Source organism: Anolis sagrei, chromosome 2 (genome assembly GCF_037176765.1).
Source record: "Anolis sagrei isolate rAnoSag1 chromosome 2, rAnoSag1.mat, whole genome shotgun sequence".
Lineage (NCBI taxonomy): Eukaryota > Metazoa > Chordata > Lepidosauria > Squamata > Dactyloidae > Anolis > Anolis sagrei.
Genome location: NC_090022.1, coordinates 122878065 through 122901423, shown reverse-complemented (window position 1 = coordinate 122901423; position 23359 = coordinate 122878065). Strand labels below are relative to the sequence as shown.

General features: G+C 40.7%; 2 protein-coding genes across 2 annotated transcripts in view; both read right to left on the bottom strand.

Annotated features, from left to right (window-relative positions):
* Window positions 1-6199, bottom strand: part of TBCD (tubulin folding cofactor D) — a 153006-nt gene extending 146807 nt beyond the window's left edge. Inside the window, exons 1-4 of the mRNA XM_060764526.2 lie at window positions 6073-6199; window positions 3516-3732; window positions 1661-1711; window positions 1083-1180 (exon numbers count right to left, since the gene is read on the bottom strand). Of these exons, the coding sequence (XP_060620509.2) occupies window positions 1083-1180; window positions 1661-1711; window positions 3516-3708 (342 nt within the window). The 5' untranslated portion in view covers window positions 3709-3732; window positions 6073-6199. The remainder of the gene's footprint in view (window positions 1-1082; window positions 1181-1660; window positions 1712-3515; window positions 3733-6072) is intronic.
* Window positions 6200-7544: 1345 nt separating this feature from the next.
* On the bottom strand, window positions 7545-22293 carry FN3K (fructosamine 3 kinase). The gene is made up of 6 exons (XM_060764531.2): window positions 21927-22293; window positions 18087-18238; window positions 14555-14646; window positions 13611-13699; window positions 12426-12548; window positions 7545-10294 (listed from the first exon to the last, which is right to left on the bottom strand). The coding sequence occupies exons 1-6, from the start codon at window positions 22068-22070 to the stop codon at window positions 9956-9958; spliced, it is 939 nt and encodes a 312-aa protein (XP_060620514.2). The 5' UTR covers window positions 22071-22293; the 3' UTR covers window positions 7545-9955.
* Window positions 22294-23359: the final 1066 nt, after the last annotated feature.

Below are 23359 nucleotides of genomic sequence, written 5' to 3'. Positions count from 1 at the left end.
TTTAAAGAAGAAGTTTTTTAAGATTGTCAGGAGATGCTGTGATTTTATATGCTTTTAATTATGATGAATACTCTTGTAATACTTGTATATTATATACTTTAAGTTGTATTACAATGCTTTTAGTTGTGAGCTACTTTGAGTCTCCATATGGAGAGAAAAAAATGGAATATAAATAAACATAATAATAAACATAATAATAATAATAATAATAATAATAATAATAATAATAATGTATGAATTCAAAATGTTACACACACATCCCTGGGATCCAGGGATCCCTTCGGAGAGAGAGTGTGGATTATAAATAAAGTTGTATTATTATTAATTATTATTATTATTATTATTATTATTATTATTATTATCCACTGTAGAAGAATGACTGTTTATACACAGAAGTACCTAAAGTGACATTCTACACCTGAACTGAAGAGCCAGCATGGTGTAATGGTTGGACTGTTGGACTTTGTAGACCAGGGTTCAAATCCCTGCCTCAGACATGGAAAACTACCGGGTGAGCTGAGATAAGTCATACTCTCTCAGCCTCAGAGGGAGATAAAGTCTACCCCACTCTGAACAAATCTTCCGAAGAAAACTTCATAATATGGTGCCTTGGCATCGACAAAAATTGGAAAGGACTTGAAAGCATACCAGAATTTTTTAGAGATTTGGCATCTAAATCAGCATGTGGTCCATCTAATTTTTTCATCTCTTCCAATTATATATAATTGTATAGATAGTTTAAGTACTATTTGCATTTTTATTTGTATGTATAATTGGTAAGATGCACTTACTATTCATTTTGGGGGGAAATGTAGTAAAAAAACAAATAATAATATGATGGTGATGTAATATTGTATTAGGAAACCATAAGAGTTTTAAACGTAAGTCTGAATTTCTCTCTTTAACTAATGAAATTAACATTAATGGCAGACACTACTCAGAATAGGATCAACCAATTATGTAGTTTCTGAAACAAATACAGGTCACAATGGCTAAAATGACCACAACTTTAAATAATTTACTCATTTATATCATCTGATAGTAACAATTAAACTACATATATAAGTAAAATCCATTTTTACCTTTGAAATGATGTAGAGAAATTGAAAGGCCAGATGAATTAAAGATGGGGGAGAAGATTCATCTCGGATAATATCTAATAGCAACTTCAGCATGCACTCTAGAAGAAACACAAGAAAAGATGGATGGGATAGAGAAAGAATAAGTTTGCAAACATATTCAGAAACATGAATTCCAAGTTTAGGTGAAACTTATAAATTATTATTTCACTGTCTCCCATGGCACAAATTTGCAATTACACAGGAGCATTCAGGGAAGAATTAAAGGATGTTCAAGAGATCTCTGCCTCTTCCTTGAAGCCTCTATGATGAATTATTTTCCACTTGGAAAAAAAATCACAAAGCAATATGCTTTCCATTTTCACTTTTCAATTTTCAGGGAGCACTATATCAATGACTAGAAACACTGGTAAGGGGTAAAAAGGCTGCTGTGGGAAGCCAAAAAAAATTATATCCATTTTAGAAGAACCTTGAATATAGAGATTTATCCCGCCACTCTTGCAAGTATTTCTTCCTTGCCAACTAAACATGTAAGATTTTTTAAGAATTTATATTTATATATACATATATAAATAGCTTACCTAAATGAGAATCCAAAAGATGAGGCTGTTCTTGGTACTTGTCCATTATAACTAAAAGAGGAAATAATCAAAGATCAATCAGTTTCACAATGTTATTAAAGCAATCTGTGAACTACCAAACCTAAAGAGACGTCCTTCCTGTGAGGTCTCTGGATTGTATTAAAGCTATAACATTGTGGCCCGTCTACTACAACTGCTACAGTTGGTAGTCAGAGTCAGGTAATTTTGTTGTGGTGGTTTTGTGCTGTCAATATTCTTGATTTTGCTATTGGAAAAATAACAAAATGTACTGTACAGTTGCTCCTCCAATTTCACAGAAGTTAGGGATGAATCTCCTCTGAAAAAATGGAAAAATTGCAAATATCTCCAGCAGAGGGGAATGTGGCATCACTGCTGCAGTCCCCAAGGAGAAAAGGAACCAGTCTCCCTTACCTTCAGATCCCAGTTCATTTTCCTCCACCTATGTGATGCCCATCACTCTCTTTCACCCGGCCAAAAGGAAAAAAATATACTGAGAGGACCAGAAACATGCCGCAAACCAGAAAAAGAAAAGGCACTCACCCTATGAGTGCCTGCAACATCATTTAGCCAGCAGCCCTGATTCCCCATCCTCTTCCTGTGTGCCACATGTGCCTGTTCCCTCTGGTACTTTCTTTCTTTTGCAAAGGCAGAATATTCTGAGAGGACCAGAAACATGCCACAAATCATGGAACAAAGGAAGAGGAGGAGGAGGAGGAGGCACTGGGTCTGAGGATAATTTAAAAATGTTCAGGCCGGCTCCTACTATCCCCTGCATACCACAAGTCTGTTTCACCAAGGCAAAGGAAGGGAGACACTGGACAGAACAAAGATGGAGAACAAACGCCTCCAGAACAGCCTCCTCGCTCACCTTCTAAGGACAGGGTTTGATGAGGAGGAAGCATTTCAAATTCACAAATACTCAAAGCCATGCATGCAAAACCTGCAAAAGTGGAGAGCCAACTGTAAAATAGAAAAAAAAAATATTTGGCACTAGAATGACAATATAGGTGGCAAGGGCTACTAGATTTTTATTTTATTTATTTTTTTGGCCAGGCAGAAAAAAACTCAACATCTTGCCCACACCTCTTCCTCTCCATCTTCTTCTTGCAGTTTACTTTTCTTCCAAAAGCACCAGCCACAGTTAAAATCTGGAAATTGATGTGTTGGTTTTGTCAGAAGAACAGGAATTTGGAGGGGGAGGAAGGGCCTTCTATTCATTGATTTTCAACTTTTGTGGTGCTCCTATACCTCTAACCCTGTGAATATGAAGGGCCTACTATAACTAATTAGTAATTTTCATATATCAAAATTGGTACAAGTTATTGTACAACAAATGAAAGTTTGTGAGGGACTGTCCTGACTAATGCCATCTACAGAACAACTCAGCCATTCTTTTTCTCTATCTAATGGGTGTGACTCACTAGTAAATGTTTTAAGTAAGTGGGTTCTATTGAATTTCATTCATATGACCTGGATCCTATTCACAATGCCAAACAGAATACAATTATGAATCAATAGTTGAATTGAAAAATACCACCAAAATACATATTATTATTATTATTATTATTATTATTATTACTATTATTATTATTATTATTATTATTATTTATACCCCCTTTATTTCTCCTGAAGAAAACTCAAAGGAGATTTACATTAAAAGCATTGTAATGCAATTAAAAATATACAAATATGCAAACTTTCAGTGGGTCTGTTTTAGTTTAGGTCTACCATGGGATTCAGAGTTCAATTAATAAAAGCCACTTTAACCGTAATGCTAGCAATATCTAAAAGAAAACCCCAATTAGTTGCATGTACTAAAAGGAAACATTCGCACCTTTAAATTTTTCAAGTACTGCTTCTCGCAATGCCAGATTTTCATGCACTAATCTGAGATTATGAATCATCTCCTGTGTTTCTTTATTCTCTGTAAAACTCTCAAGGATGTTTCCTTTGGCAATGACATCAGGCTCCAGCAATCGGTTGTCCTCTTGTTCAGATCCTCCATTGTCCATCTCATTTAAAACCATTTTATGCTCCAAACAAATCTTTCTCTAAAAAAAATAGAAGAAAACAACAGTTGCACTGACATTAAATTCACTGTTCACACACGTCACAAACAACACATTAAACTTGTCCATTATTTTATAGAATCATAGAGTTGGAAAATCCACAAGGGCCCTCCAGTCCAATCCCATTCTGCCATGCAAGAATGCACAATCCAAGGACTCCTGACAGATGCCCATCCAGTCTCTGCATAAAAACCTCCAGAGAAAGGGACTACACCGGACTCCGAGGCAGCAGCATATTCCTCTGATGAACAGTCTTTGGGCCCTTCCACACAGCCATATAACCCACAATATCTGCTTTGAACTGGAATATCTGAGTCCACACTGCCATATATCCAAGTTCAAAGCAGATAATGTAGGATTTTATTCAGTTGTGTGAAAGGGGCCTTACTGTTGGGGAAATTCTTCCAGATGTTTAGGTGGAGTCCCCTTTTCCTGCCATTGGAATCCTTTGCTCAGTGTCCTCTCCTCCTCAATGTGACATCCTTTCAATTTGAAAAACATGGTATTGACATGGGACATGACAATGTTCTCTTTCTTTCATTCAAAAATGAAACAAAAACATAGAGCAACGTTATTTTTGCTTTGTATTTTTGTTGGGCTGTTTATAAAATAAGCAGAAACTGGGCATCCAATGGAATCCACTAGAGGTCAGAAGGCTCTAAATCAGGAATAGGCAAACTTCAGCCCTCTAGGTGTTTTGGACTTCAACATCCACGATTCCTAACAGCCTCGGGCCCTCTCCTTTTCCCCAACTCAGCTTAAGCAGCTGTGGGGGGAAAAGGAAGGGCCTGAGGCTGTTAGGAATTGTGGGAGCTGAAGTCCAAAACACCTGTAGGGCCCATGTTTGCCCAAGAATATTGTTCATTGGGGGGGGGGGGAGGCTGATGTATTTGGATTTGAACATGCAATGGCCCCATGGTTTGTTTCCAGGATCCCCCCCCCCCCCAAAAAATCCATGGAAGACTGAATCTCTGGATGCAGGAGTTATGGATACCAAGGGCCAATTGTATTGTCAAAGATTTCTTTGGGGCTCTGAAGAAACCATGCTCAGAAATTTCTGAACCAGTCTTTCTCAAACCCTTACCTGAAATGCTTGGGACCAGCATTACTTTGTATCTGCCCCCCTTCCCAGATTTTGGAATATCCCTATCTGCATTTATAACAAGAATGGGCAAACTTGGGCCCTCCAAGTATTTTGGACCAACTCCCACAATTCCTAACAGTCGGTTGGCCATTAGGAATTGTGGGAGTTGGAATCCAAAACACCTGGAGGGCCCATGTTTGCCCATGCCTAATCTATACACACAGTGAGATACCTTGGAGATAGGACCCAAATCTAAAGGTGAAATTCATTTCTGTTTCACATGCATACACCTTATACAGAAACTCATGTCATATGCATACACCTTATACAGAAACTCATGTCCCAACTACTGCTCCATCCTCAAGAGGCACCACCCCCCACCCCCACTCTTAATGAAGGCCTAACTCTACTGTTCCGGTCATTTTGAGTTCCTCCCTCAGAAACACATTCTACATACCTCATCCAGGGTTTTCTCAATTTTATTCCTAGTATAGTAGGCCCGCCCACTGTGTGCTATTTCTCTATAATGTTATTTTATTTTGTTATTTCATGTGTTTATTTTGATGGTATTTTTGCTTCTTGTATTTTATTTTGCTGTGCTGTCATTTTGGGCTTGGCCTCATATTAGCCGCCCCGAGTCCCCTTTGGGGAGATGGTGGCAGGTATAAATAAAGATTATTATTATTATATACAATATTTTGATAACTTGGTTCAGATCACCAAGCTTGTGTCCAGTGAGCCTTCAGAAAGCAAAGGGATGCCCTTTCTCAGCATCCCATGTGGACCATTTGGGAGACTGAGGCTGAACTGGAGACTGTGTGCCTTCATCTGTTTTGGACTCCAGCTCCCAGAAACCCTGCTCATTGGCTGAGGCAGCAGAGGCTTCTGGGAGATGAAGTCCAAAGGAGGACCAAAGAGTCTCTCTTCATTCATCAGTAATGCTTGCCCTAGCACTGGCCCTGCGGCTAAATATCCAGGCCCCGGAGATGCAGTATATAAATGAGGCGGGTTTGACAGTCTATTTCAGAGCCAGGAGGTGCCCTCCTTCATGAGCCCATGAGCCCCGCCCAGTTCGCATCCCGCTCCGTTCACAGGGTGGAAGCAGCGAGAGACAGTCTACTCAGCCCCCCTCCCCGCGCTTCCAATAGTCCTCCTGCCCAGCCACCCCCCTTTGTAGACCCCAATTGGTCTCGCCCAAGATCCGGCGCCTCTCTCTCTCCCCGTGATTCCCCGTTTACCTCAGCGACAATACTTCTTGTTGCCGCCTGCTAGAGCCGGGCCTCTTCAGTACGGCTCCCCACGAGGGTCAAAATGCCTGGAAACGACAGAGCTGAGGCACGGCCAAGTGGGTGGAGCCCACCGGGAGATAGAAAGCTGTGATTGGCTGATGCGAAGAAGGAAGTGGGGGAAAAGACCCGGCAGTTGCTGGGAGAGGCAGCCACTCCAGACTGAGCGGTGAAGGAGGGACAATCTGGGTGACGTCATCGTCCCCAACCGTGATCTCCCCAGTCATTTTGGACGACAACTCCCAGAATCCCTGCCTGCGAGCCAAGCTGGCTGGGCCTTCTGGGTGTTGACGTCCACAACCTTGTTTTGAAGACCGCTACGCCAAAACAAGGCTGCTATTGCTTCCTTCCATGCTGATTGTTTTTATCGTGTCAGAAGCGAATTGAGAATATGTACTGTCGAAGGCTTTCATGGCTGGAATCACTGGGTTGTTGTAGGTTTTTTGGGACTATATGGCCATGCTCTAGAAGCATTCTCTCCTGATGTTTCGCCTGCATCTATGGCAAGCATCCTCAGACCTCACAACCTCTGAGGATGCTTGCCATAGATGCAGGCGAAACGTCAAGAGAGAATGCTTCTTAAAAAAATCCTATAACTCAGAATTGAGAATGTACTGTAAGTCGCTTCTGGTGTGAGAGAATCGGCTGTCTGCAAGGACGTTGCCCAGGGGACTCTATCATGTTATTTTATTTTGTTATTTCATGTGTTTATTTTGATGGTATTTTTGCTTCTTGTATTTTATTTTGCTGTGCTGTAATTTTGGGCTTGGCCTTATGTTAGCTGCCCCAAGTCCCTTTTGGGGAGATGGTGGCAGGTATAAACAAAGATGATGATGATTACATACAATATTTTGATAACTTGGTTCAGGTCACCAAGTTGTGTTCAGTGAGCCTTCAGAAAGCAAAGGGATGCCCTTTCTGATGTGTTACCATCCTGTGGGAGGCTTCTCTGTGGGAAACTGGGAAAATAAAAACTTCCTGCAAAAATAAAGTTTTTGAAGTTTAATAAACTTTTCTCCTGTGTTTATGACAGAACCAATTCGGAAATGACATTTATAACCCAGGAACAAAATCATAGTCCAGGAGAGGAGGTTTTTCTTTTCACAAAGAAAACCGGGGAGGGACTCTCTACAAAATGATGGCAAATCAACTGAGAACTCCTGAGTAAAACAAATAGTTTGCTACTGTGTGATGGAGGTAGGAAAATAATCTATTTAATTTCAAAATGGAGCATGCCTTAGCTGTATGGTAATCTACTCTTCCAAAGACTTAACATGTTCAGTGGGATTTTTTTTTAATGTAAGGAGCGACTTGAGAAACTTCAAGAGTGGGATAAAGTCTTTAGTTATAACTTCTGATTCCTCTCCCTTTACGTCATTTTTTTTTTGTTTCCTGCCTAACCAGCAAGGCATGTTTTTCGCAAATTATGTCAACAACATCGATATTTTATTTGGATTACATATTACACACAAAGCAAATAGAGCATGTTAACTTCCATTCAAATTCGACATCACAATGAGCTTATTTGGCCAATCACTGGGTTGATTACTTTAATACTAATCTTCCTACCATAAATTAAGACTAATCTCACATTCCCATTACCTTCCGATCCCAGTTTTTATACTTACTAACCCTTTAAACTTAGAATGTTTTAAATGTTCAAAATGGACATCATAGGTAAAATATTAATGCTAACTAAGAAGAATTACATTTTAAGAACTTCCAACAGATTTCAATCATTATTAACTAGAGATGTATACAATGCATGAAATGCTTATTACAATACTTCTAAAATGCAATGTATCCATATATTTAATATCACTTTTTAAACGAGTTTAAAAGAAAGCCAGTATTTATCTCAAAAAGAGGGACTTAAACCTCAAATTACTTTTTGCCCTATGTTTCTCTGTTTCTCATCCCAAATGTGGGAACCTGCGACATTTCAGATAATGTTGAAATGCAGCTCCCACCAGCCCAGGCAAGTTAGTGATGGAGGGATCATTGGAGTTGAAGCCCAAGACTATCTAGAGCAGGGCTTCTTAAACTTTATCCACCCAAGTACATAGATATATAGGGTAGATCTTAAAAATAAACCATTTACTGATAAGAAACCAGTATTTGCAAGGTTTGCTAAACAAGCTGATTTTCCTTTTTGTGGTGTACAGCTGAAGCATATTCTGCAGAGTCCACTGTTGTATGTTGTTGACAAATTTGTGCAAGTAGGTAGCATTCAGAAACCTTTACTGTTGCCAATTTTTGTGACCCCAATATTGAGCTAAAGGGGCCCCATTTGGTATTGGGACCCACAGTTCAAGAAGCAGTGCTCTAGAAGCCACGGGGATTTTATTGTTAACTGAGTTGGGTTAAAGCTCTCTTTTGAATAGAACATTACTTATATCCAATTCATAAAGTAATTGACTTATTTAGAGGTAGAAACATGTTCAATGTTTGGCAAATAGCTGAAATACTCAGACCACTCATTATTGCAATATTCTTTTTCTTTCATACCTATTTCCATTTGTTACCACCCATTATTCAAGCTAATTGCATGTAAACAAAAAAGAACTTTGAAATAGGTTTAATTTCAAACAGTTTTCTAAAAAAAAAAGATAGCAAGTTTATTTTCCCTGTTAAAGCTAATTTCACAACAAACCTCATCTATTTTTATGCAGGTGTACATATAACCCCAAAACAACAACTACTATGTTTAATAGGGTTTACTTATAAGTTCACTGCATTTTGACTGCAACAGTAACTATGCATCGTGAGATGTGTGTGTAAAAAAGCAGGGCCTAAAAAGCAGTGTTTCTAAAGCCGGCTCTCCACCTGAAATACAGGCACATTTTTAAAACTGGTTTATTGTGCAGTGCGATGATGTTCTCAGGAGTTGACCAAAATATTTTGATGCCTGAGGCAAACTGCTCTCTCCTTCTATGTAGAAAAGTTGACTATAAAGCTGAATTTTATTTCCATATTGGTACCCAGACTGCATTTTCAGGTCACCTGAAGGCAGCAGGGCAATGTATGTGTGCACAGCTGATCACATCCCACATATAACTCTGTCCATCATGTGCCTCCCCATCTTATAATGGGCCATCCCTGGGTACATTTACACTGTAGAATTAATGCAGCTTGACACCACTTGTATTGCTATGGCTCAATGCTATGGAATCTTGGGAGCCATAGTGTGATGAGGCACCAGCACTCTTTGGCAGAGAAGGTTAAAGACCTTGTAAAACAACAACTCCCTGAATTTCAGAGCATTGAGCCAAGGCCATTAAAGTGGTTTCAAGTTGGATTAATTGTACAGTGTGGATGCACTCCCAGACTCTTGTGAGGGAAGGTTGTTATATGCACAGCAGATAATATGCATATTTCAATAGTTTAACAGTTCTGCAAAATTTATATTTATGCAGCTAGATTCTGGAATATACTGATTACTGTGATCATCTCAAAATGCCAAGATGGTGTAGGCTAAATAATTGTATTCCAGCTTCTTATCATTAATTGCTAAATTATAAATCCAACCATAATTAGATTAGATGTTTTTACACGGAGTGTGCTATAAGGTTACACAATTCATTCCGTCTGATATTAACATTACACAGTTCTCCTAACCTTATCAAAGTGGTTATTAATATGCTAGTTGACAATTACAGAATGTAAAAATTACAAACCACTGCAAGCATTTTGTGAGGAATCAAATGTGTACAAATGCCACCTTAATCATTACTTTTGAAAACCTCCAGGTGGCTGCCTTTCATTTCTGAATCATCATATTTGATGTTCTGACACCTAACACGGATCTGCTTATGAAGGAAGAGCATTAGGAGGTTCACTTTAGAAGCTTTCTCATTACATTAAGGGTAGATCGCCGGTATTGTGTCCCAAAATGATTCCAGTGGTTAATATAGTTAAATAGCTGATAAAGCTTATTGCGTTTTTCAAAGCCTGGAGCCTTGGGGATTTTACTGTGGTAAGCAGAAAAGAAGGAGCTACTAAAGCCACCAAACATCATAGAAATTGCAAGTTCAAATTCTGAATGGCCATAGAAGCAAGCAGGGTCAAAGAGAATTGGACCGGAGTCATCTTCAGCTACATTTCCTGCCCAGAGGTCCCCATGGATGAGAGCAGGAACGATTTCCAGGTCGCAAAACATCTCAGGAATCTTTGGCTATAAAAAAAATAAAAAGAATTTTTTAAAAATCTAGCAAGCAGAGCAAATGCAACCCCGAATTTTGCAATTTTATTCTCCTCTCCCAGTGTGTGAATTGTGCATATTAAGAATGGTATTGCTTTGACTACCATAATTTGTCCTACTTCCCTGGCTAAGCCTGGCAAACTAAGGATAAATTGAGGTTAATATACATTTTTAATTGTCTGAAAATCTTTTCCCCCTCAAATCACAACTGATGGGGTAGGAGGGAAAATGCTGCATTTGTAGTTTGGTTGAGGCTCTAGTAGAAGAGCACTCTGGCTGAAGATTCCAGGCCATAGTTAAGGCTATAGTGGTCAAACGCCCAAGAAACGAAATGCCATAGGATCTTTATGCTTCTAATAATTCAGAAAGGTACAGAGGAATTGCTTGAATTCAGAGACTTTTTTCCCCAAACAGAAGCCCATTTCTACTTGACAAAGAAGCTTAACTGAATTCTACCACTACTCAAATCCCTCTATCCATCACAGGTCAATCCATAGGGGGGCCCTTAACCCTCAATACCAGCTTTTGGGAGACCCAAGCAGAGAAAAACCAAGTGCCCTTCTACACTGTCATATAATCCAGACTATCAAATTAGATAATCCATCTGGATTATATGAGTCTACACTGCCTGCATCAATAGGAGCATAGTGTCTAGATCCAGGGAAGTAATGCTCCCCATGCTCTATTCCACTTTGGTTAGACCACACCTGGAATATTGTATCCAATTCTGGGCACCACAATTGAAGAGATATTGACAAGCTGGAATGTGTCCAGAGGAGGGTGACTAAAATGATCAAGGGTCTGAAGAACAAGCCCTATAAAGAGCGGCTTCAAGAGCTGGGCATGTTCAGCCTGAAAAAGAGAAGGCTGAGAGGAGACATGATAGCCATGTATAAATATGTGAGAGGAAGCCACAGGGAGGAGGGAGCAAGCTTGTTTTCTGCTTCCCTAGAGACTAGGACGTGGAACAATGGCTTCAAACTACAAGAGAGGAGATTCCATCTGTACATTAGGAAGAACTTCCTGACTGTGAGAGCCGTTCAGCAGTGGAACTCTCTGCCCTGGAGTGTGGTGGAGGCTCCTTCTTTGGAGGCTTTTAAACAGAGGCTGGATGGCCATCTGTCAGGGGTGATTTGAATGCAATATTCCTGCTTCTTAGCAGGGGATTGGACTGGATGGCCCATGAGGTCTCTTCCAACTCTATGATTCTATGATTCTATATAATCAAGTTCAAAGCAGATCTGGGTTTTTTATGGCAGTGTACAAGGGGCCCAAGAATCCCATCCCATCCAAAATATTGTTGTCACCAGTCAAGAAATGATTTATATTGCTTTAAATTCCTGGTATTTTGATATGGTTGCATATTTAACAATGTTTAAACTTTGTTACTGAAGATGTTTTCATTTGTGTATCTTGCTGATACTTTGTGTACTAGGCCCCATTCAGAACAAAGGTGAGATATACAGTATATTAAATAAATAGCTATTATTCTTCCATTAAACCAGAATTGCGAACAAGGTTACAGTTTTTTGAACTGTGCAAATTATGTATAGTATTCCCAAGCATGAAAAGCAGTTCTAAAGTTTGAATACAGAAGGACAACTAGGCAACAGTTGGTGTAGCAGAGCCACGTTGAGGCCTCATCTACACTGCCATATAATCCAGTTTCAGAATGCAGATTAATTGCATTGAACTGGATTATACGGCAGTGTAGATGGAATCACGTACTGTCATGATTTATTTATTTATTTACTTCACAAGTGTTTCAGACAAGGCAAAGTATGGGCTCAGGCTCCTAGGAAACTATGTGTCCTACATATTGCCTATTCCACTTGAAAGATGATCCCAGAATTAAAAGAAGGTCTATTAATGTCAGCCCTCCCAAGGCTCCTGGTCTGGGAATTGCTCATAAGCAACACCATCTATGACCAAGAGAAGATCTGGTAGCAATGTAAGGTAGAAACATCACACCTGTAGCAAAAACATCCATCAGAGTAATGTAAAAGGAAGGGACCGAAATGCAAGCACACCTGGATTTTCGCTTATGTAGATATTTGGCTCCTCTGCTTTTGCAATCAGGCATCCTAGCATTTTTTTTCAGTACCTTTAGTTGAGTCCACAATTCTCTTGCTTCTCTGTCCCCATAATCTCTCTCAATCAAATCCATTTGGGCTTGGAGCCGGTGACGTACAAAGAAAGTCGGCCAGTCACTTTGCCATTCATTTACCTACAAAATAAAATAAAAATATTCTAGAAGGAAACAGTTCTATATAGAGCATGGCTGAGGAATGAGAGCCCCTTGGGATGTTTCTGGATTTACCACCAGAACAGCCAATTGTGAAGAATGATGGCAGCTGTATATAAAAAAGGCAATATATTCCCCAAACTTTGTACAGAGTTGCAGTGGGAAACTTGCAAACCTGTGCTATTTATGTGGCTAAAAGGTCATCTCAGAAACATTTCTTTATTTTAAAAATCTCGGCAGCCCTTGGGAGCAAAGGATTATTTCTTTTTTGCCTTCGCCCTCTAGGCCATTTTAGACCCAACAGAGACCTTTTTCCCAATTGGATGTAATGAAGAAGCTGGTTTTTGGGTCACATCTTATTAGTAAAAAATTCTCCTAACTCTAAAAGTATTCACAGTGGACCAATATATGGAAGAACCATCCTCAAGGAAGCATGCCAGAGTAGGAAGAATGAAAACATGGGATTGGAGAATTAGGACTATAGCTCCTCAATGTTCCCAGAGGAGCCAGTGCAATCCCCTAACCCTTGATAGTTGAATACCAGTGCCAAGGCTTCTTAAATGTTTCTACCCAGTATCCCCTTTGGCCCAAGAATTTTTGTGTGATCCCAAGTATATAGGTAACAAATCAGCATTTGGAAGTCTTGCTAAACAGGCCAGTTTTGTTTTTTTATGAAGTACAGTTGAAGCATCTTCTGTAGAGTCTACTGTAAACATTGCACAACAGATTCGTGTGAATATCTAAAACAGCAACAAGGTGCCATTCAGAATTTTTTGGGGGACCCAACATTGATCTAAGGCAGTGGTTCTCAACCTGTGGGTTCCCAGATGTTTGGCCTTCAACTCTCAGAAATCCTAACAGCTGATAAACTGGCTGGGATTTCTGGGAGTTGTAGGTCAAAATACCTGGGGAACCACAGGTTGAGGACCACTGATCTAACAGGACCTGGTTAATCGGTTAATAATAATATCACTTTAGTTATATTCCGGTCTTCTACCCGAGGAAACTCTGAGCATATTACAACATATAAACAGAGATATATACCTGAGATATATAACCACAGCAGGTAACTGTATGGAATCCAAACTTGTCCACATAGCGAGGTTCTGTCAGGCCTGCAAAAAGCCCTGCCCCTGTCAAATAAAGCAAACTGATCAAAGTAAAAGGACAAGTGTGAAAACAGGCCCTTCTTCTACTAACAGAGCAAGTATGGCCCCTTCTATACTGTCTTTATATCCCAGGATCTGATCCCAGGTTATCTGCTTTGAACCGGATTTTATGAGGGCCCTTCCACACAGCCCTATATCCCAGAACATCAAGGCAGAAAATCCCACAATATTTGCTTTGAACTGGGTTATCTGAGTCCATGCTCAGATAATGTGGGATTTCCTGCCTTGATATTCTTGGATATAAGGCTGTGTAGAAGGGCACTGAGTCTCCACTGCCAGATAATTTGGGATCATATCCTAGGATATAGGGCAGTGTAGAAGGGGCCGGTCTGGATACTCCATTGAATAGCACTCGCTCCCCGGTTATAGGCCTGCAACTTTACATCCTAAAGTATGAATTATAAACACACTTTCCTGACACTAAGCCCTAATTAAATCAAAGTGGGACATAAATCTGAACAGGCATGCAAAACATTGTGCCGGAAACAATTGTTTTTGCAGCATTCTTTATTACTGTAATCAAAATGAAAGTGAAATAACAACCTTGAAACATTATAGGAAATATGTATTTTATATAAAATATTGCTCTGTGATAATATAGATGCAAAAAATGTAATGTTAATATGAATTAATGGGCCTCTCAAATTTAATCCAGAAAACATTTTCTGGATTAAATCCAATTAATGAAAACTGATATTAAAGGTACCTCATTTTTTAGAAACCCAGATTAGCAGGTCATGTAGGATTAGCAGGTTATATAGGAGCAACTATTAGACAGCTACAACGGACCACAGCGTGTAAACACTGTCAATACTTTACCAACTCGATTTCCTTCTTTGTTTAATTTTTCTCCAAGTCTTTGGTTATAAAGATGAAGATCTGCTACTTGTTCTCCAAGCTTTGAAGAATATCTATAAGGGGGGCAAAACCCAAGCATTATTTTTTCCAAATATGTATTGTCAAAATATGTATTCCAAATAGTTTTTATTAAACATTTACTGGGATAGTGGGGGTGTGGGGACATGGGAAGGCAAAGGAATCATTTGGGTATAATAGATTAATTATTGGTTAGTTGCATCTTTACAAATGTCTAGAGTGTCACGAGGGGAAAAAAAAGAGGTTGAGGGTTGTTGAGGTATGGGGCATTCTTTTACAAAATTCCTACTGTTACATTGCCCGGTGGCACAATTAGTTTGTGCCGGCAGGACTGGTGATCGACAGGTCAGCAGTTCAAATCCGGGGACAGCAGGTTGAGCTCCCTCTGTCAGCTCCAGCTCCCAATGTGCAGACATGAGAGGAACCTCCCACAAGTATGATAAAACATCAAACATCTGAGTGTCCCCTAGGCAATGTCCTTGCAGACAGCTAATTCTCTCACACCAGAAGCAACTTGCAGTTTCTCAAGTCACTCCTGACACACACAAAAAAACTATTACAACTAAGTCTTCATCTCTATTTCTTTAACACATATTTCATAAAATATTGATGATTCTAACAATTTTATTTTTAAGTCCATTGGTTGTATCTTCTTATGTCTTCTCACACTGTCTCCTGGTTTTCATTTTTTTCCAGTTCTTTAATGGAAATTAAACTTAATTTTTCATAACAGATTATTTCACATTAACTCTTTTCTTAAATGTATTATTGTTAATATCTACCAGATCTCACAACCTCTGAGGGTGGCTGCCATAGATGTGGGTGAAATGTCAGGAGAGAATGCTTCTGGAATATGGCCATATAGCCCGGAAAATTCATAGCAACCCAATGATTCTGGCCATGAAAGTCTTCAACAACACATCTACTAAGAAAGTTCTACACCGCTACCTTCCAACCAAGGCAGTACCTATTGATCTACTCACATTTACATGTTTCAAACTGCTAGGTTGGCAGAAACTGGGTCTAACAACAGGAACTCACCCTGCTCCCTGGATTCAAACCGCCAACCTTTTGGTCAGCAAGTTCGATACTCAACAGTTTAACTTGCTGCACCACCTTTTAACATATAAAATACACAATACAAAACCCAAGCATTATTCATCAAAAGATATCACACCCATCCCAAAAGTTTATTGACCTTACCTAAGAAACAAGAGATTTCATGCACATACATATGATACATTAGGAAATATACTTGAAAGCCAAAACGACCTTACCATAAGGAAGAATTAGAGACCCCAGAACTGTTTTTAAGGCTGAGGAAAGCTGAACAATCTTGGATTTTTTTTACACACCTTGTAAAAAATTCTTTTTCAGAAATGTCCAATTGCTATCCTCTTTTTCATGCCTCTAACAGGTAATTTGTCAAAGTTTTCTTTAAAATTTCTTCTTGGGATCAATAAAGATTTTAGAATTATCAATAAAAACCAGCATTTCCAGTTTACATGTTTGACTACCACAGAACTCTTCTCTATTTAGACACACAAAATGGATTAATCCAACCTCATTCCATATACATATATTATCTTCCCAAATTCCAGACTGGTAAAATAGAATGGAGATCACAGGACAACCCAGATAAATAAGACTTTTAACATTAAAGTCTTACTCATATGGCCTGATGTGTAAAACTAGTCATGAGGCCAGTCTTTGTAAATATCTGGGGAACTGGACAATAGCAATGATTTGAGTTGAGAAAGCAGGGGGAGGGGGGGAGCCATGAAGAGAGTCCGCCCAGAACAAGCAGGATGAATTGGATTATTGTGAGTTCCTTTGGGCTCTTTTGCATTCTGTGCAGTCTGACAATAACTCATTTCTCTAGAGGACAAGCCTGCCTGCACATTTTCTTGGAAATATCCCAACACGCTCATCTAGAGCTTCCAAGCCTCAACAACTCGCACAACAATCGGGCATCATCCATTGGCTTTTATGTATCAGATGAGGAAGGAACTAGGGAAAGAAATAGCTCAATACATTTTAAATAATGGAGGAAGAAATGTTATGGAAGGTGTGAGGGATTTTTGTAAACTGTTGCGGGTTATATTTCAAAAACAATTAGTACACCTCTCAGGATTAATTGTCAGGGGTAGAAAGGGCTCAAGCTAATCGTGTGCAGGAAATGTAGTTTTTCTCTGGATGCATCTACATTGGAGATGTAATGCAGTTTTACTTTACTTTAACTGCCATGGCTCAATGCCATGGAATGCTGTGAGTTGTAGTTTGGGGAGGTACCAACACTCTTTAGCAGAGAAGGCTAAAGAGCTTGTAGAAAAACACCTCCTAGGATTCCATAGCATTGAGTAAAGGTAAGAAAGGTAAAGGTTTTCCCTTGACATTAAGTCTAGTCGAGTCTGACTCTGTGGGGTGGTGCTTATTTGCATTTCTAAGCCAAAGAGCAAGAGCCAGCATTGTCGGTAGATGCCTCCAAGGTCATGCGGATGGCACAACTGCATGGAGCACCGTTCCCACCAGAGCAGTACCTATTCATCTACTCACATTAGCATGTTTTCGAACTGCTAGATTGGCAGAAGCTGGGACTAACAGTAGGAACTCATCCCACTCTCCGGATTCAAACCTTTCAGTCACCGAGTTCAGCAGCTCAGTGGTTTAACCCGCTGCGCCATCAGGGGCTCCTGAGCAAAGGTAGTTCAAGTGATATCAAACTGTGTTAATTCTACAGCGTGGAGCACCCTCTCTTTCTGATTTCCCTCTCTCATCCAGTGCCCAGACTACTCTTACCACGGCAGGTTGAATGCAAAATATTTGAAATTAGGTTCCTGGGTTTAATATATGCCTCATGGAAGTAAAAAAAAAAAATCTAAACACAACATTCTAGTTTTAACTATATTCACAATTCCTGCGAAGTGTTCCTGCCACCATTTTCTTCATCAGAAAGCCACATATAAACTATAAATGACATTTCAGTAGCTTCTACATAGCTATTGTATATATTCTTAAATCAACTGAATGGCAAACCGAGGTCAAAACCTTTTAAGATTTCATAGATGTTAACATCTTGAGAAGTGTGAAGGCTGGCTATCAGCCGAGTGAGCTGGAAGGGGCCAGTCTTGCCTAAACATTCTGTACAAAATTGCATGGATATTCTCAGACCGCTTGGCAGGTACCTTGAATTGTCAAAAGGCAGAGTACATGCTGTTGACGTAAGTCAAGGGAAAAGTTCCTGCCTGGCATAACTTCACTTAAGTCATCCCAAAACATGATGTGGGCGCGAGCTTGTTAATTCCTTTGAATTTATTTTACTTCCAGGGAGATGTTATCTAAAGACACTCAAAGAACTGCCACGAAGAGGTGACATAACACAGATGTAAACCATGAGATCAAAACAGTCTAACAAAGCCAGCGGTGCTCCCCCCCCCCCCCCCCCCACACACACAAAAGAAAAGGAAAAACATACTTGCTGAGACTCTTCATCTTCAGATACTCCATAGCAAATGCTGCTCCACCTCCAGGGAGATCAATTACTTTAATTGGATTTGGGACACGCACAGTGTTGGTCTGCTGGATGGCTATCAGGCTGGCCATTTCCCCCTCAAACATTGTTCTAGCCTGATTAAAAAAAATAGAACTGAATGGAGAAGCAATCATTTTGGCTGCTTCAGTGGTTAGCTTGTTTTGTTTCTGTAGACATAGTGTTTGCTATTAATGCCCTGTCTATCCTCAGGGACATCAACATGGGATAAATATTTATTTTTCTCACCACTTTATTCTCACAACAAGTTTAGGAGATACTGACAAGTCAAGGCTGTGTGAGAGAGCATGGTGAAAAGGATCCATTAGGTTTCGTGGCTCAATGGAAGCTCCCAATTTCCAATATGATTCTTCATCACTACATAGTTTGTAGTGAGATAATAGTTTCATTGGGAATTATTTATTTGTTTACCACATTTATCCTGCCCTCAACCCCGAAGGGGACTCAGGGTGGCCTTACAAAGGCAACAATTCAATGCCATATGTTAATACATTGGTAAATAAACAAAAACACATTGAAAACATAGCATTAAAACATCAATTAAAACACATGATCCAAATCGTATTCCAGGGCCGGTCTGAATTGTCATTATATTAATCTGTAGTCTCATATTGCAATACTCCCATTACTGGCCGAAAACCTGACCCTAGAACCATGTTTTCAGTTTTTTTCCTAAAGGTCAAGAGGGATGGGGCAGATCTAATTTCACTGGGGAGGGAGTTCCATAGCCGAGGAGCCAGCACTGAAAAGGCCTATCTCTCGTTCCCACCAGTCATGCTTCTGAGTGGGGTGGGACTGAGAGCAGGGCCTCCTCGACGATTTAACTTCTGAGGTGGGTCGTAGAGGGAGATATGTTCAGACAGGTAAGCTGGGCCAGAACCGTTTAGGGCTTTATAGGCTAAAGCCAGCACTTTGAATTGTGCTCAGTAGCAGACTGGCAGCCAGTGGAGCTGATGTAACAGGGGAGTTGTGTGCTTCCTGTATGCCACTCCAATGAGCAATCTGGCTGCCACCTGTTGGATTATTTGAAGCTTCCAAACAGTCTCCAAAGGCATCCCCATGTAGAGCACATTGCAGTAATCTATTCTCAATGTAACAAGAGCGTGGACCATGGTGGCCAAGTTTGACTTCCCAAGATATGGGCACAACTGGTGTACAAGTTTTATTTGTGCAAAAGCACCCCTGGCCATTGTGAAATCTGGGGTTCCAGGCTCAGCAATGAGTCCAAGATCACTCCCAAGCTATGAACCAGGGGCAGTGTGACCCCATCTGACACAGGCTGTAATCTTATAGCCTGTTCGGCCTTACAACTGACCAGGAGGATCTCTGTCCTGTTCACCCTTATCCTGACCAACACAGCTGCCAAGGTTCGGGACCTAAACATTCTTATGCATGTCATTCGTTCAGATCTGTAATCTACTCCCTCCTGTGGAGGTGACGCAGACATTTGATCTGAACGAGATCCTGTTGACAGCTTGTTTATTTTAACTCCTTTTATACCAAGGGTTGTATGTTGTATGTATGACTATGTATGACTATGTGTTAATTGTGTTATGTGTTAAATGTTTTGATACGGCCAATAGGCCAATCAATAAAACGTATCTATCTATCTATCTACTCCCTCCCAAGGATTAATATACATAATTACATATATCCCAAATGTTGGAACAGATATTCACAAGGAGGGGACAGGAACGTTCCTTAGTCCAGTGGGCCAATCCTTGGTGTCCACGGGAGCTTGATTTCAGGATCACTGGCACCACCAGGATACCAGCACTTGTGGATGTTCAATCCCCATTATATACAATGGCATAATAAAACTGTGTTCCTTATATACAATGATACCAGATGAGAGACTCTCTCCTGGGAACACAGAAGACTGGATGACCTAGAAGGCACTGAACAAGCTGCACTCTAGCATCTCAAGATGCAAAGTTAACCTTAAGAAATGGGACTACAAACTGGAGTCCACAACATGCAAGTACGGAGAAGAGCAAACCATTGTAAATATACAATAAAAAAGCAAGGTTTGCTTTCTGCATTTTTTGTTTGTTTGTTTTGGTGGGGGAAATTTTCAGAACCTGGATGGGTTTGATCCAGGGATACAGAATCTGTGGATACAGAGGGCCAGCTCTACTTCAATAAGTTTGACACAATGTTTTATCTTGTGAAAAATGCTTCTTCTAGAGCAATTTGAGCACCATGGCAATCAGAAACTTTATTTGAAATAGTTCGTGCACACTTTTTCCTACAGGATCTATGGAAAGATAATCAATTTCTCAGATGGGTGAAAAATCAATAGAATAATGTGCTTGCAATGGATGATATAGGGTTCATCGAAGCTGTAGAATGAATGCAGCTTGACACCAGCCTTAACTGCTTTGGGATCCTGGGAGTTGTGGTTTTACAAGCTTTTTAGCCTTCTCTGCCAAATAGTACAGATGTGCCCTTAAAATCTAAATCCTAGAATACCATAGCATTGAGCCATGGCAGTTAACGTGGTGTCAAACTACATTAATTCTTTAGTGAGGCTCCTCCCTAAACTAGGCTCCTCCTAAACTACAAACCCCAGAATTCTGCAGGAGGCAGAATCCAGATTTTAAGTGGATTTTTTATCTCTAGTGTGATGAAGATATAGATCAGGCATGGGCAAACTTCGGCCCTCGAGGTGTTTTGGACTTTAACACCCATAATTCTTAACAGCCCACTGGCCTGACATAGATAGATAGATAGATAGATAGATAGATAGATAGATAGATAAAGTTAGGCAGGATAGATAGATAGACAGATAAGAGAGGGAAGGTGATAGATACGATTGGTCAATGGTTCTCAACCTTCCTAATGCTGCAACCCCTGAATGAAGTTCCTCATGTTGTGGTGAACCTCAACCACAACCTTGTTTTCATTACTACTTCATAACTGTAATTTTGCTACTCTTATGAATCGTAATGTAAATATCTGAATTGCAGGATGTATTTTCATTCACTGGACCAAATTTGGCAAACATACCCAATACGCCCAAATTTGAATACTAGTGGGGTTGGGGGTGATTGATTTTGTCATTTGGGAATTGTAGTTGCTGGGATGCAGTTCACCTACATCCAGAGAGCAGTGGCCTCAAACAATGATGGATCTGGACCAAAACTTGGGACGAAAACTCAACATGCCCAAATGTGAACACTGGTGGAGTTTGGGGAAAATAGACCTTGACATTTGGGAGTTGTAGTTGTTGGGATTTATAATCCACCTACAATCAAAGAGCATTCTGAACCCCACCAACGATAGAATTGGGCCAAGCTTCCCACACAGAACCCACATGACCAACAGAAAATACTGTGTTTTCTGATGGTCATTGGCGACCCCTCTGACGACCCTCCCAGAGTTCCCGACCCCCAGGTCGATAGAATGGAGAGATACATAGATTCGGGGCTCCACCACACTAGAGAAAAAAATCCACTTTAAATCTGGTTTCTGTAACTTGCAGGAATCTGGGGTTTGACGTTTAGGGAGGAGCCTTTAACAGCCTCACTAAACTACAAAGCCCCAGAATTTTGCGGGAGACAGAAACCGGATTTAAAGTGGATTTTTCTCTAGTGTGATGAAGCCCCGAATCTATGTATCTCTCCATTCTATCTACCTATCGCAGTGTTTCTCAACCTGGGGGTAGATTGGTAAAGTTGACATGACTAATAGATTGAGTGGTCGAGAGATGGGTTAGGTAGGTGAGTCGGGAAGGGCTTCCTTCGGGGAGGGCGGGCGCTTCACCTGGGCCTTGCCGTTGACTTTAACGAAGACCAGCCCGGCGTCGGTCTCGTAGGCTTGCCCTTGGCTGATGCACCCGCCTCCCGAGCTTTTCCCAAACGGAGCCAGGAGGCTGGTTTTGAGCCCGCTTTTCAGCGCTTTCTCCATGGCGGGCGGCGAGGGTGTCAGCCCTGCAGGAGGGAAGTCAACAAACAAGCGGGCAGCTGACGCCGCGGCAAAACACACCCGCGGAAGGCGGGGGGAGGCTTGCCAAAAGTGGGTCGCTGGGAGGAAAGGGGAAAGGTCGGTCAGGGGAGGTGGGTCCTGCACGAGAAGGATCCCATTTGTCCAAACTGAGCTGTGCCAGAAGCACCTCCACAAAACACAGCATTATTATTATTATTATTATTATTATCATTATTATCCGCAGTCGAATGGGTTCAGGAGGTTAATCTGGAAGGCCTTGCTCAACTGGCCAGAGAGCTTCTGGGATTTGTAGTTCGCCAGACCGATTATTTTTTTCCACGCCACGAAAAGTGACCCTGCTGTGACAAGGAAACGGTAGAGGGAGCACGCTTCCCTTTCAGCCGCAGAGGAATGATGATTATCACCGGAGGGAAAAGCAGGCAATCTTGCATTGCTACCATATAGCGACTGGGTTGTTGGAGGTTTTTCATGTTCTAGAAGCATTCTCTCCTGACGTTTCGCCTGCATCTGTGGCAAGCAACCTCAGAGGTTGTGAGGTTTGTTGGAAACTAGAAAAATTGAGTTTTCCTCTAAGACAGGCTCTTTGTCTTAGAAAGGGAGATGAGCACCAACCCCCTTTACCTTTTTTATAATGCAGTTTGGAATTGCATTCTATGATCAGTGTAGATGGAACCTTGGAAATGGGACCCAAGACGAAATACACAATTCTATTATTAGATAATAGAATTATCCTTGTTTATGTTTCATATACACCTCCTACATGTACCCTGAAGGTTTTTTTTAATCACATCAAAATCGAATTGAGAATATACTGCAAGTAGCTTCTGGTGTGAGAGAATTGTCTGTCTGCAAGGACGTTGCTCAGGAGATGCCTGGATGTGTTGCCATCTTGTGGGAGCCTTCTCATGTTCCCACATGGAAAGCTGGAGCTGACAGACAGGAGTTCACCCCGCTCTCTGATTTGAATCGCCAGCCTTCAGGTCAGCAGTTCAGCTGCCACAAGGGTTTAACCCATTTATTTCTTATTTACTTCATTTCTACCCCTCCTTTCTTGACCCCAGAGGGGACCCATTGTGCCACCCCGGCTCTTGCCCTAAAGGTAATTTATATAACCTTTCTTGGTATCAGAGCCCTCATATACAGTTTCATACTACATTATATGACATGTAGATGGAGCCAAAATCAAAGTTGCTCCTAACTGCACTGCTGCTCCCAAGTTTCTCTCTCGGCAGCTGACATGGGGACAAGCC

Bases quoted from the DNA above. Each gene is read 5' to 3' on its own strand.
- FN3K (XM_060764531.2), bottom strand. From the start codon at position 22,070: ATGGAGAAAGCGCTGAAAAGCGGGCTCAAAACCAGCCTCCTGGCTCCG. The intron at 14,647-18,086 runs GTATGTTTTTCC...CCCCCCTTATAG, and splicing joins AAGATGAAGAGTCTCAGCAA to ATATTCTTCAAAGCTTGGAG. The intron at 10,295-12,425 runs GTACTGAAAAAA...TTTTTTTTATAG, and splicing joins AATTGTGGACTCAACTAAAG to CCAAAGATTCCTGAGATGTT.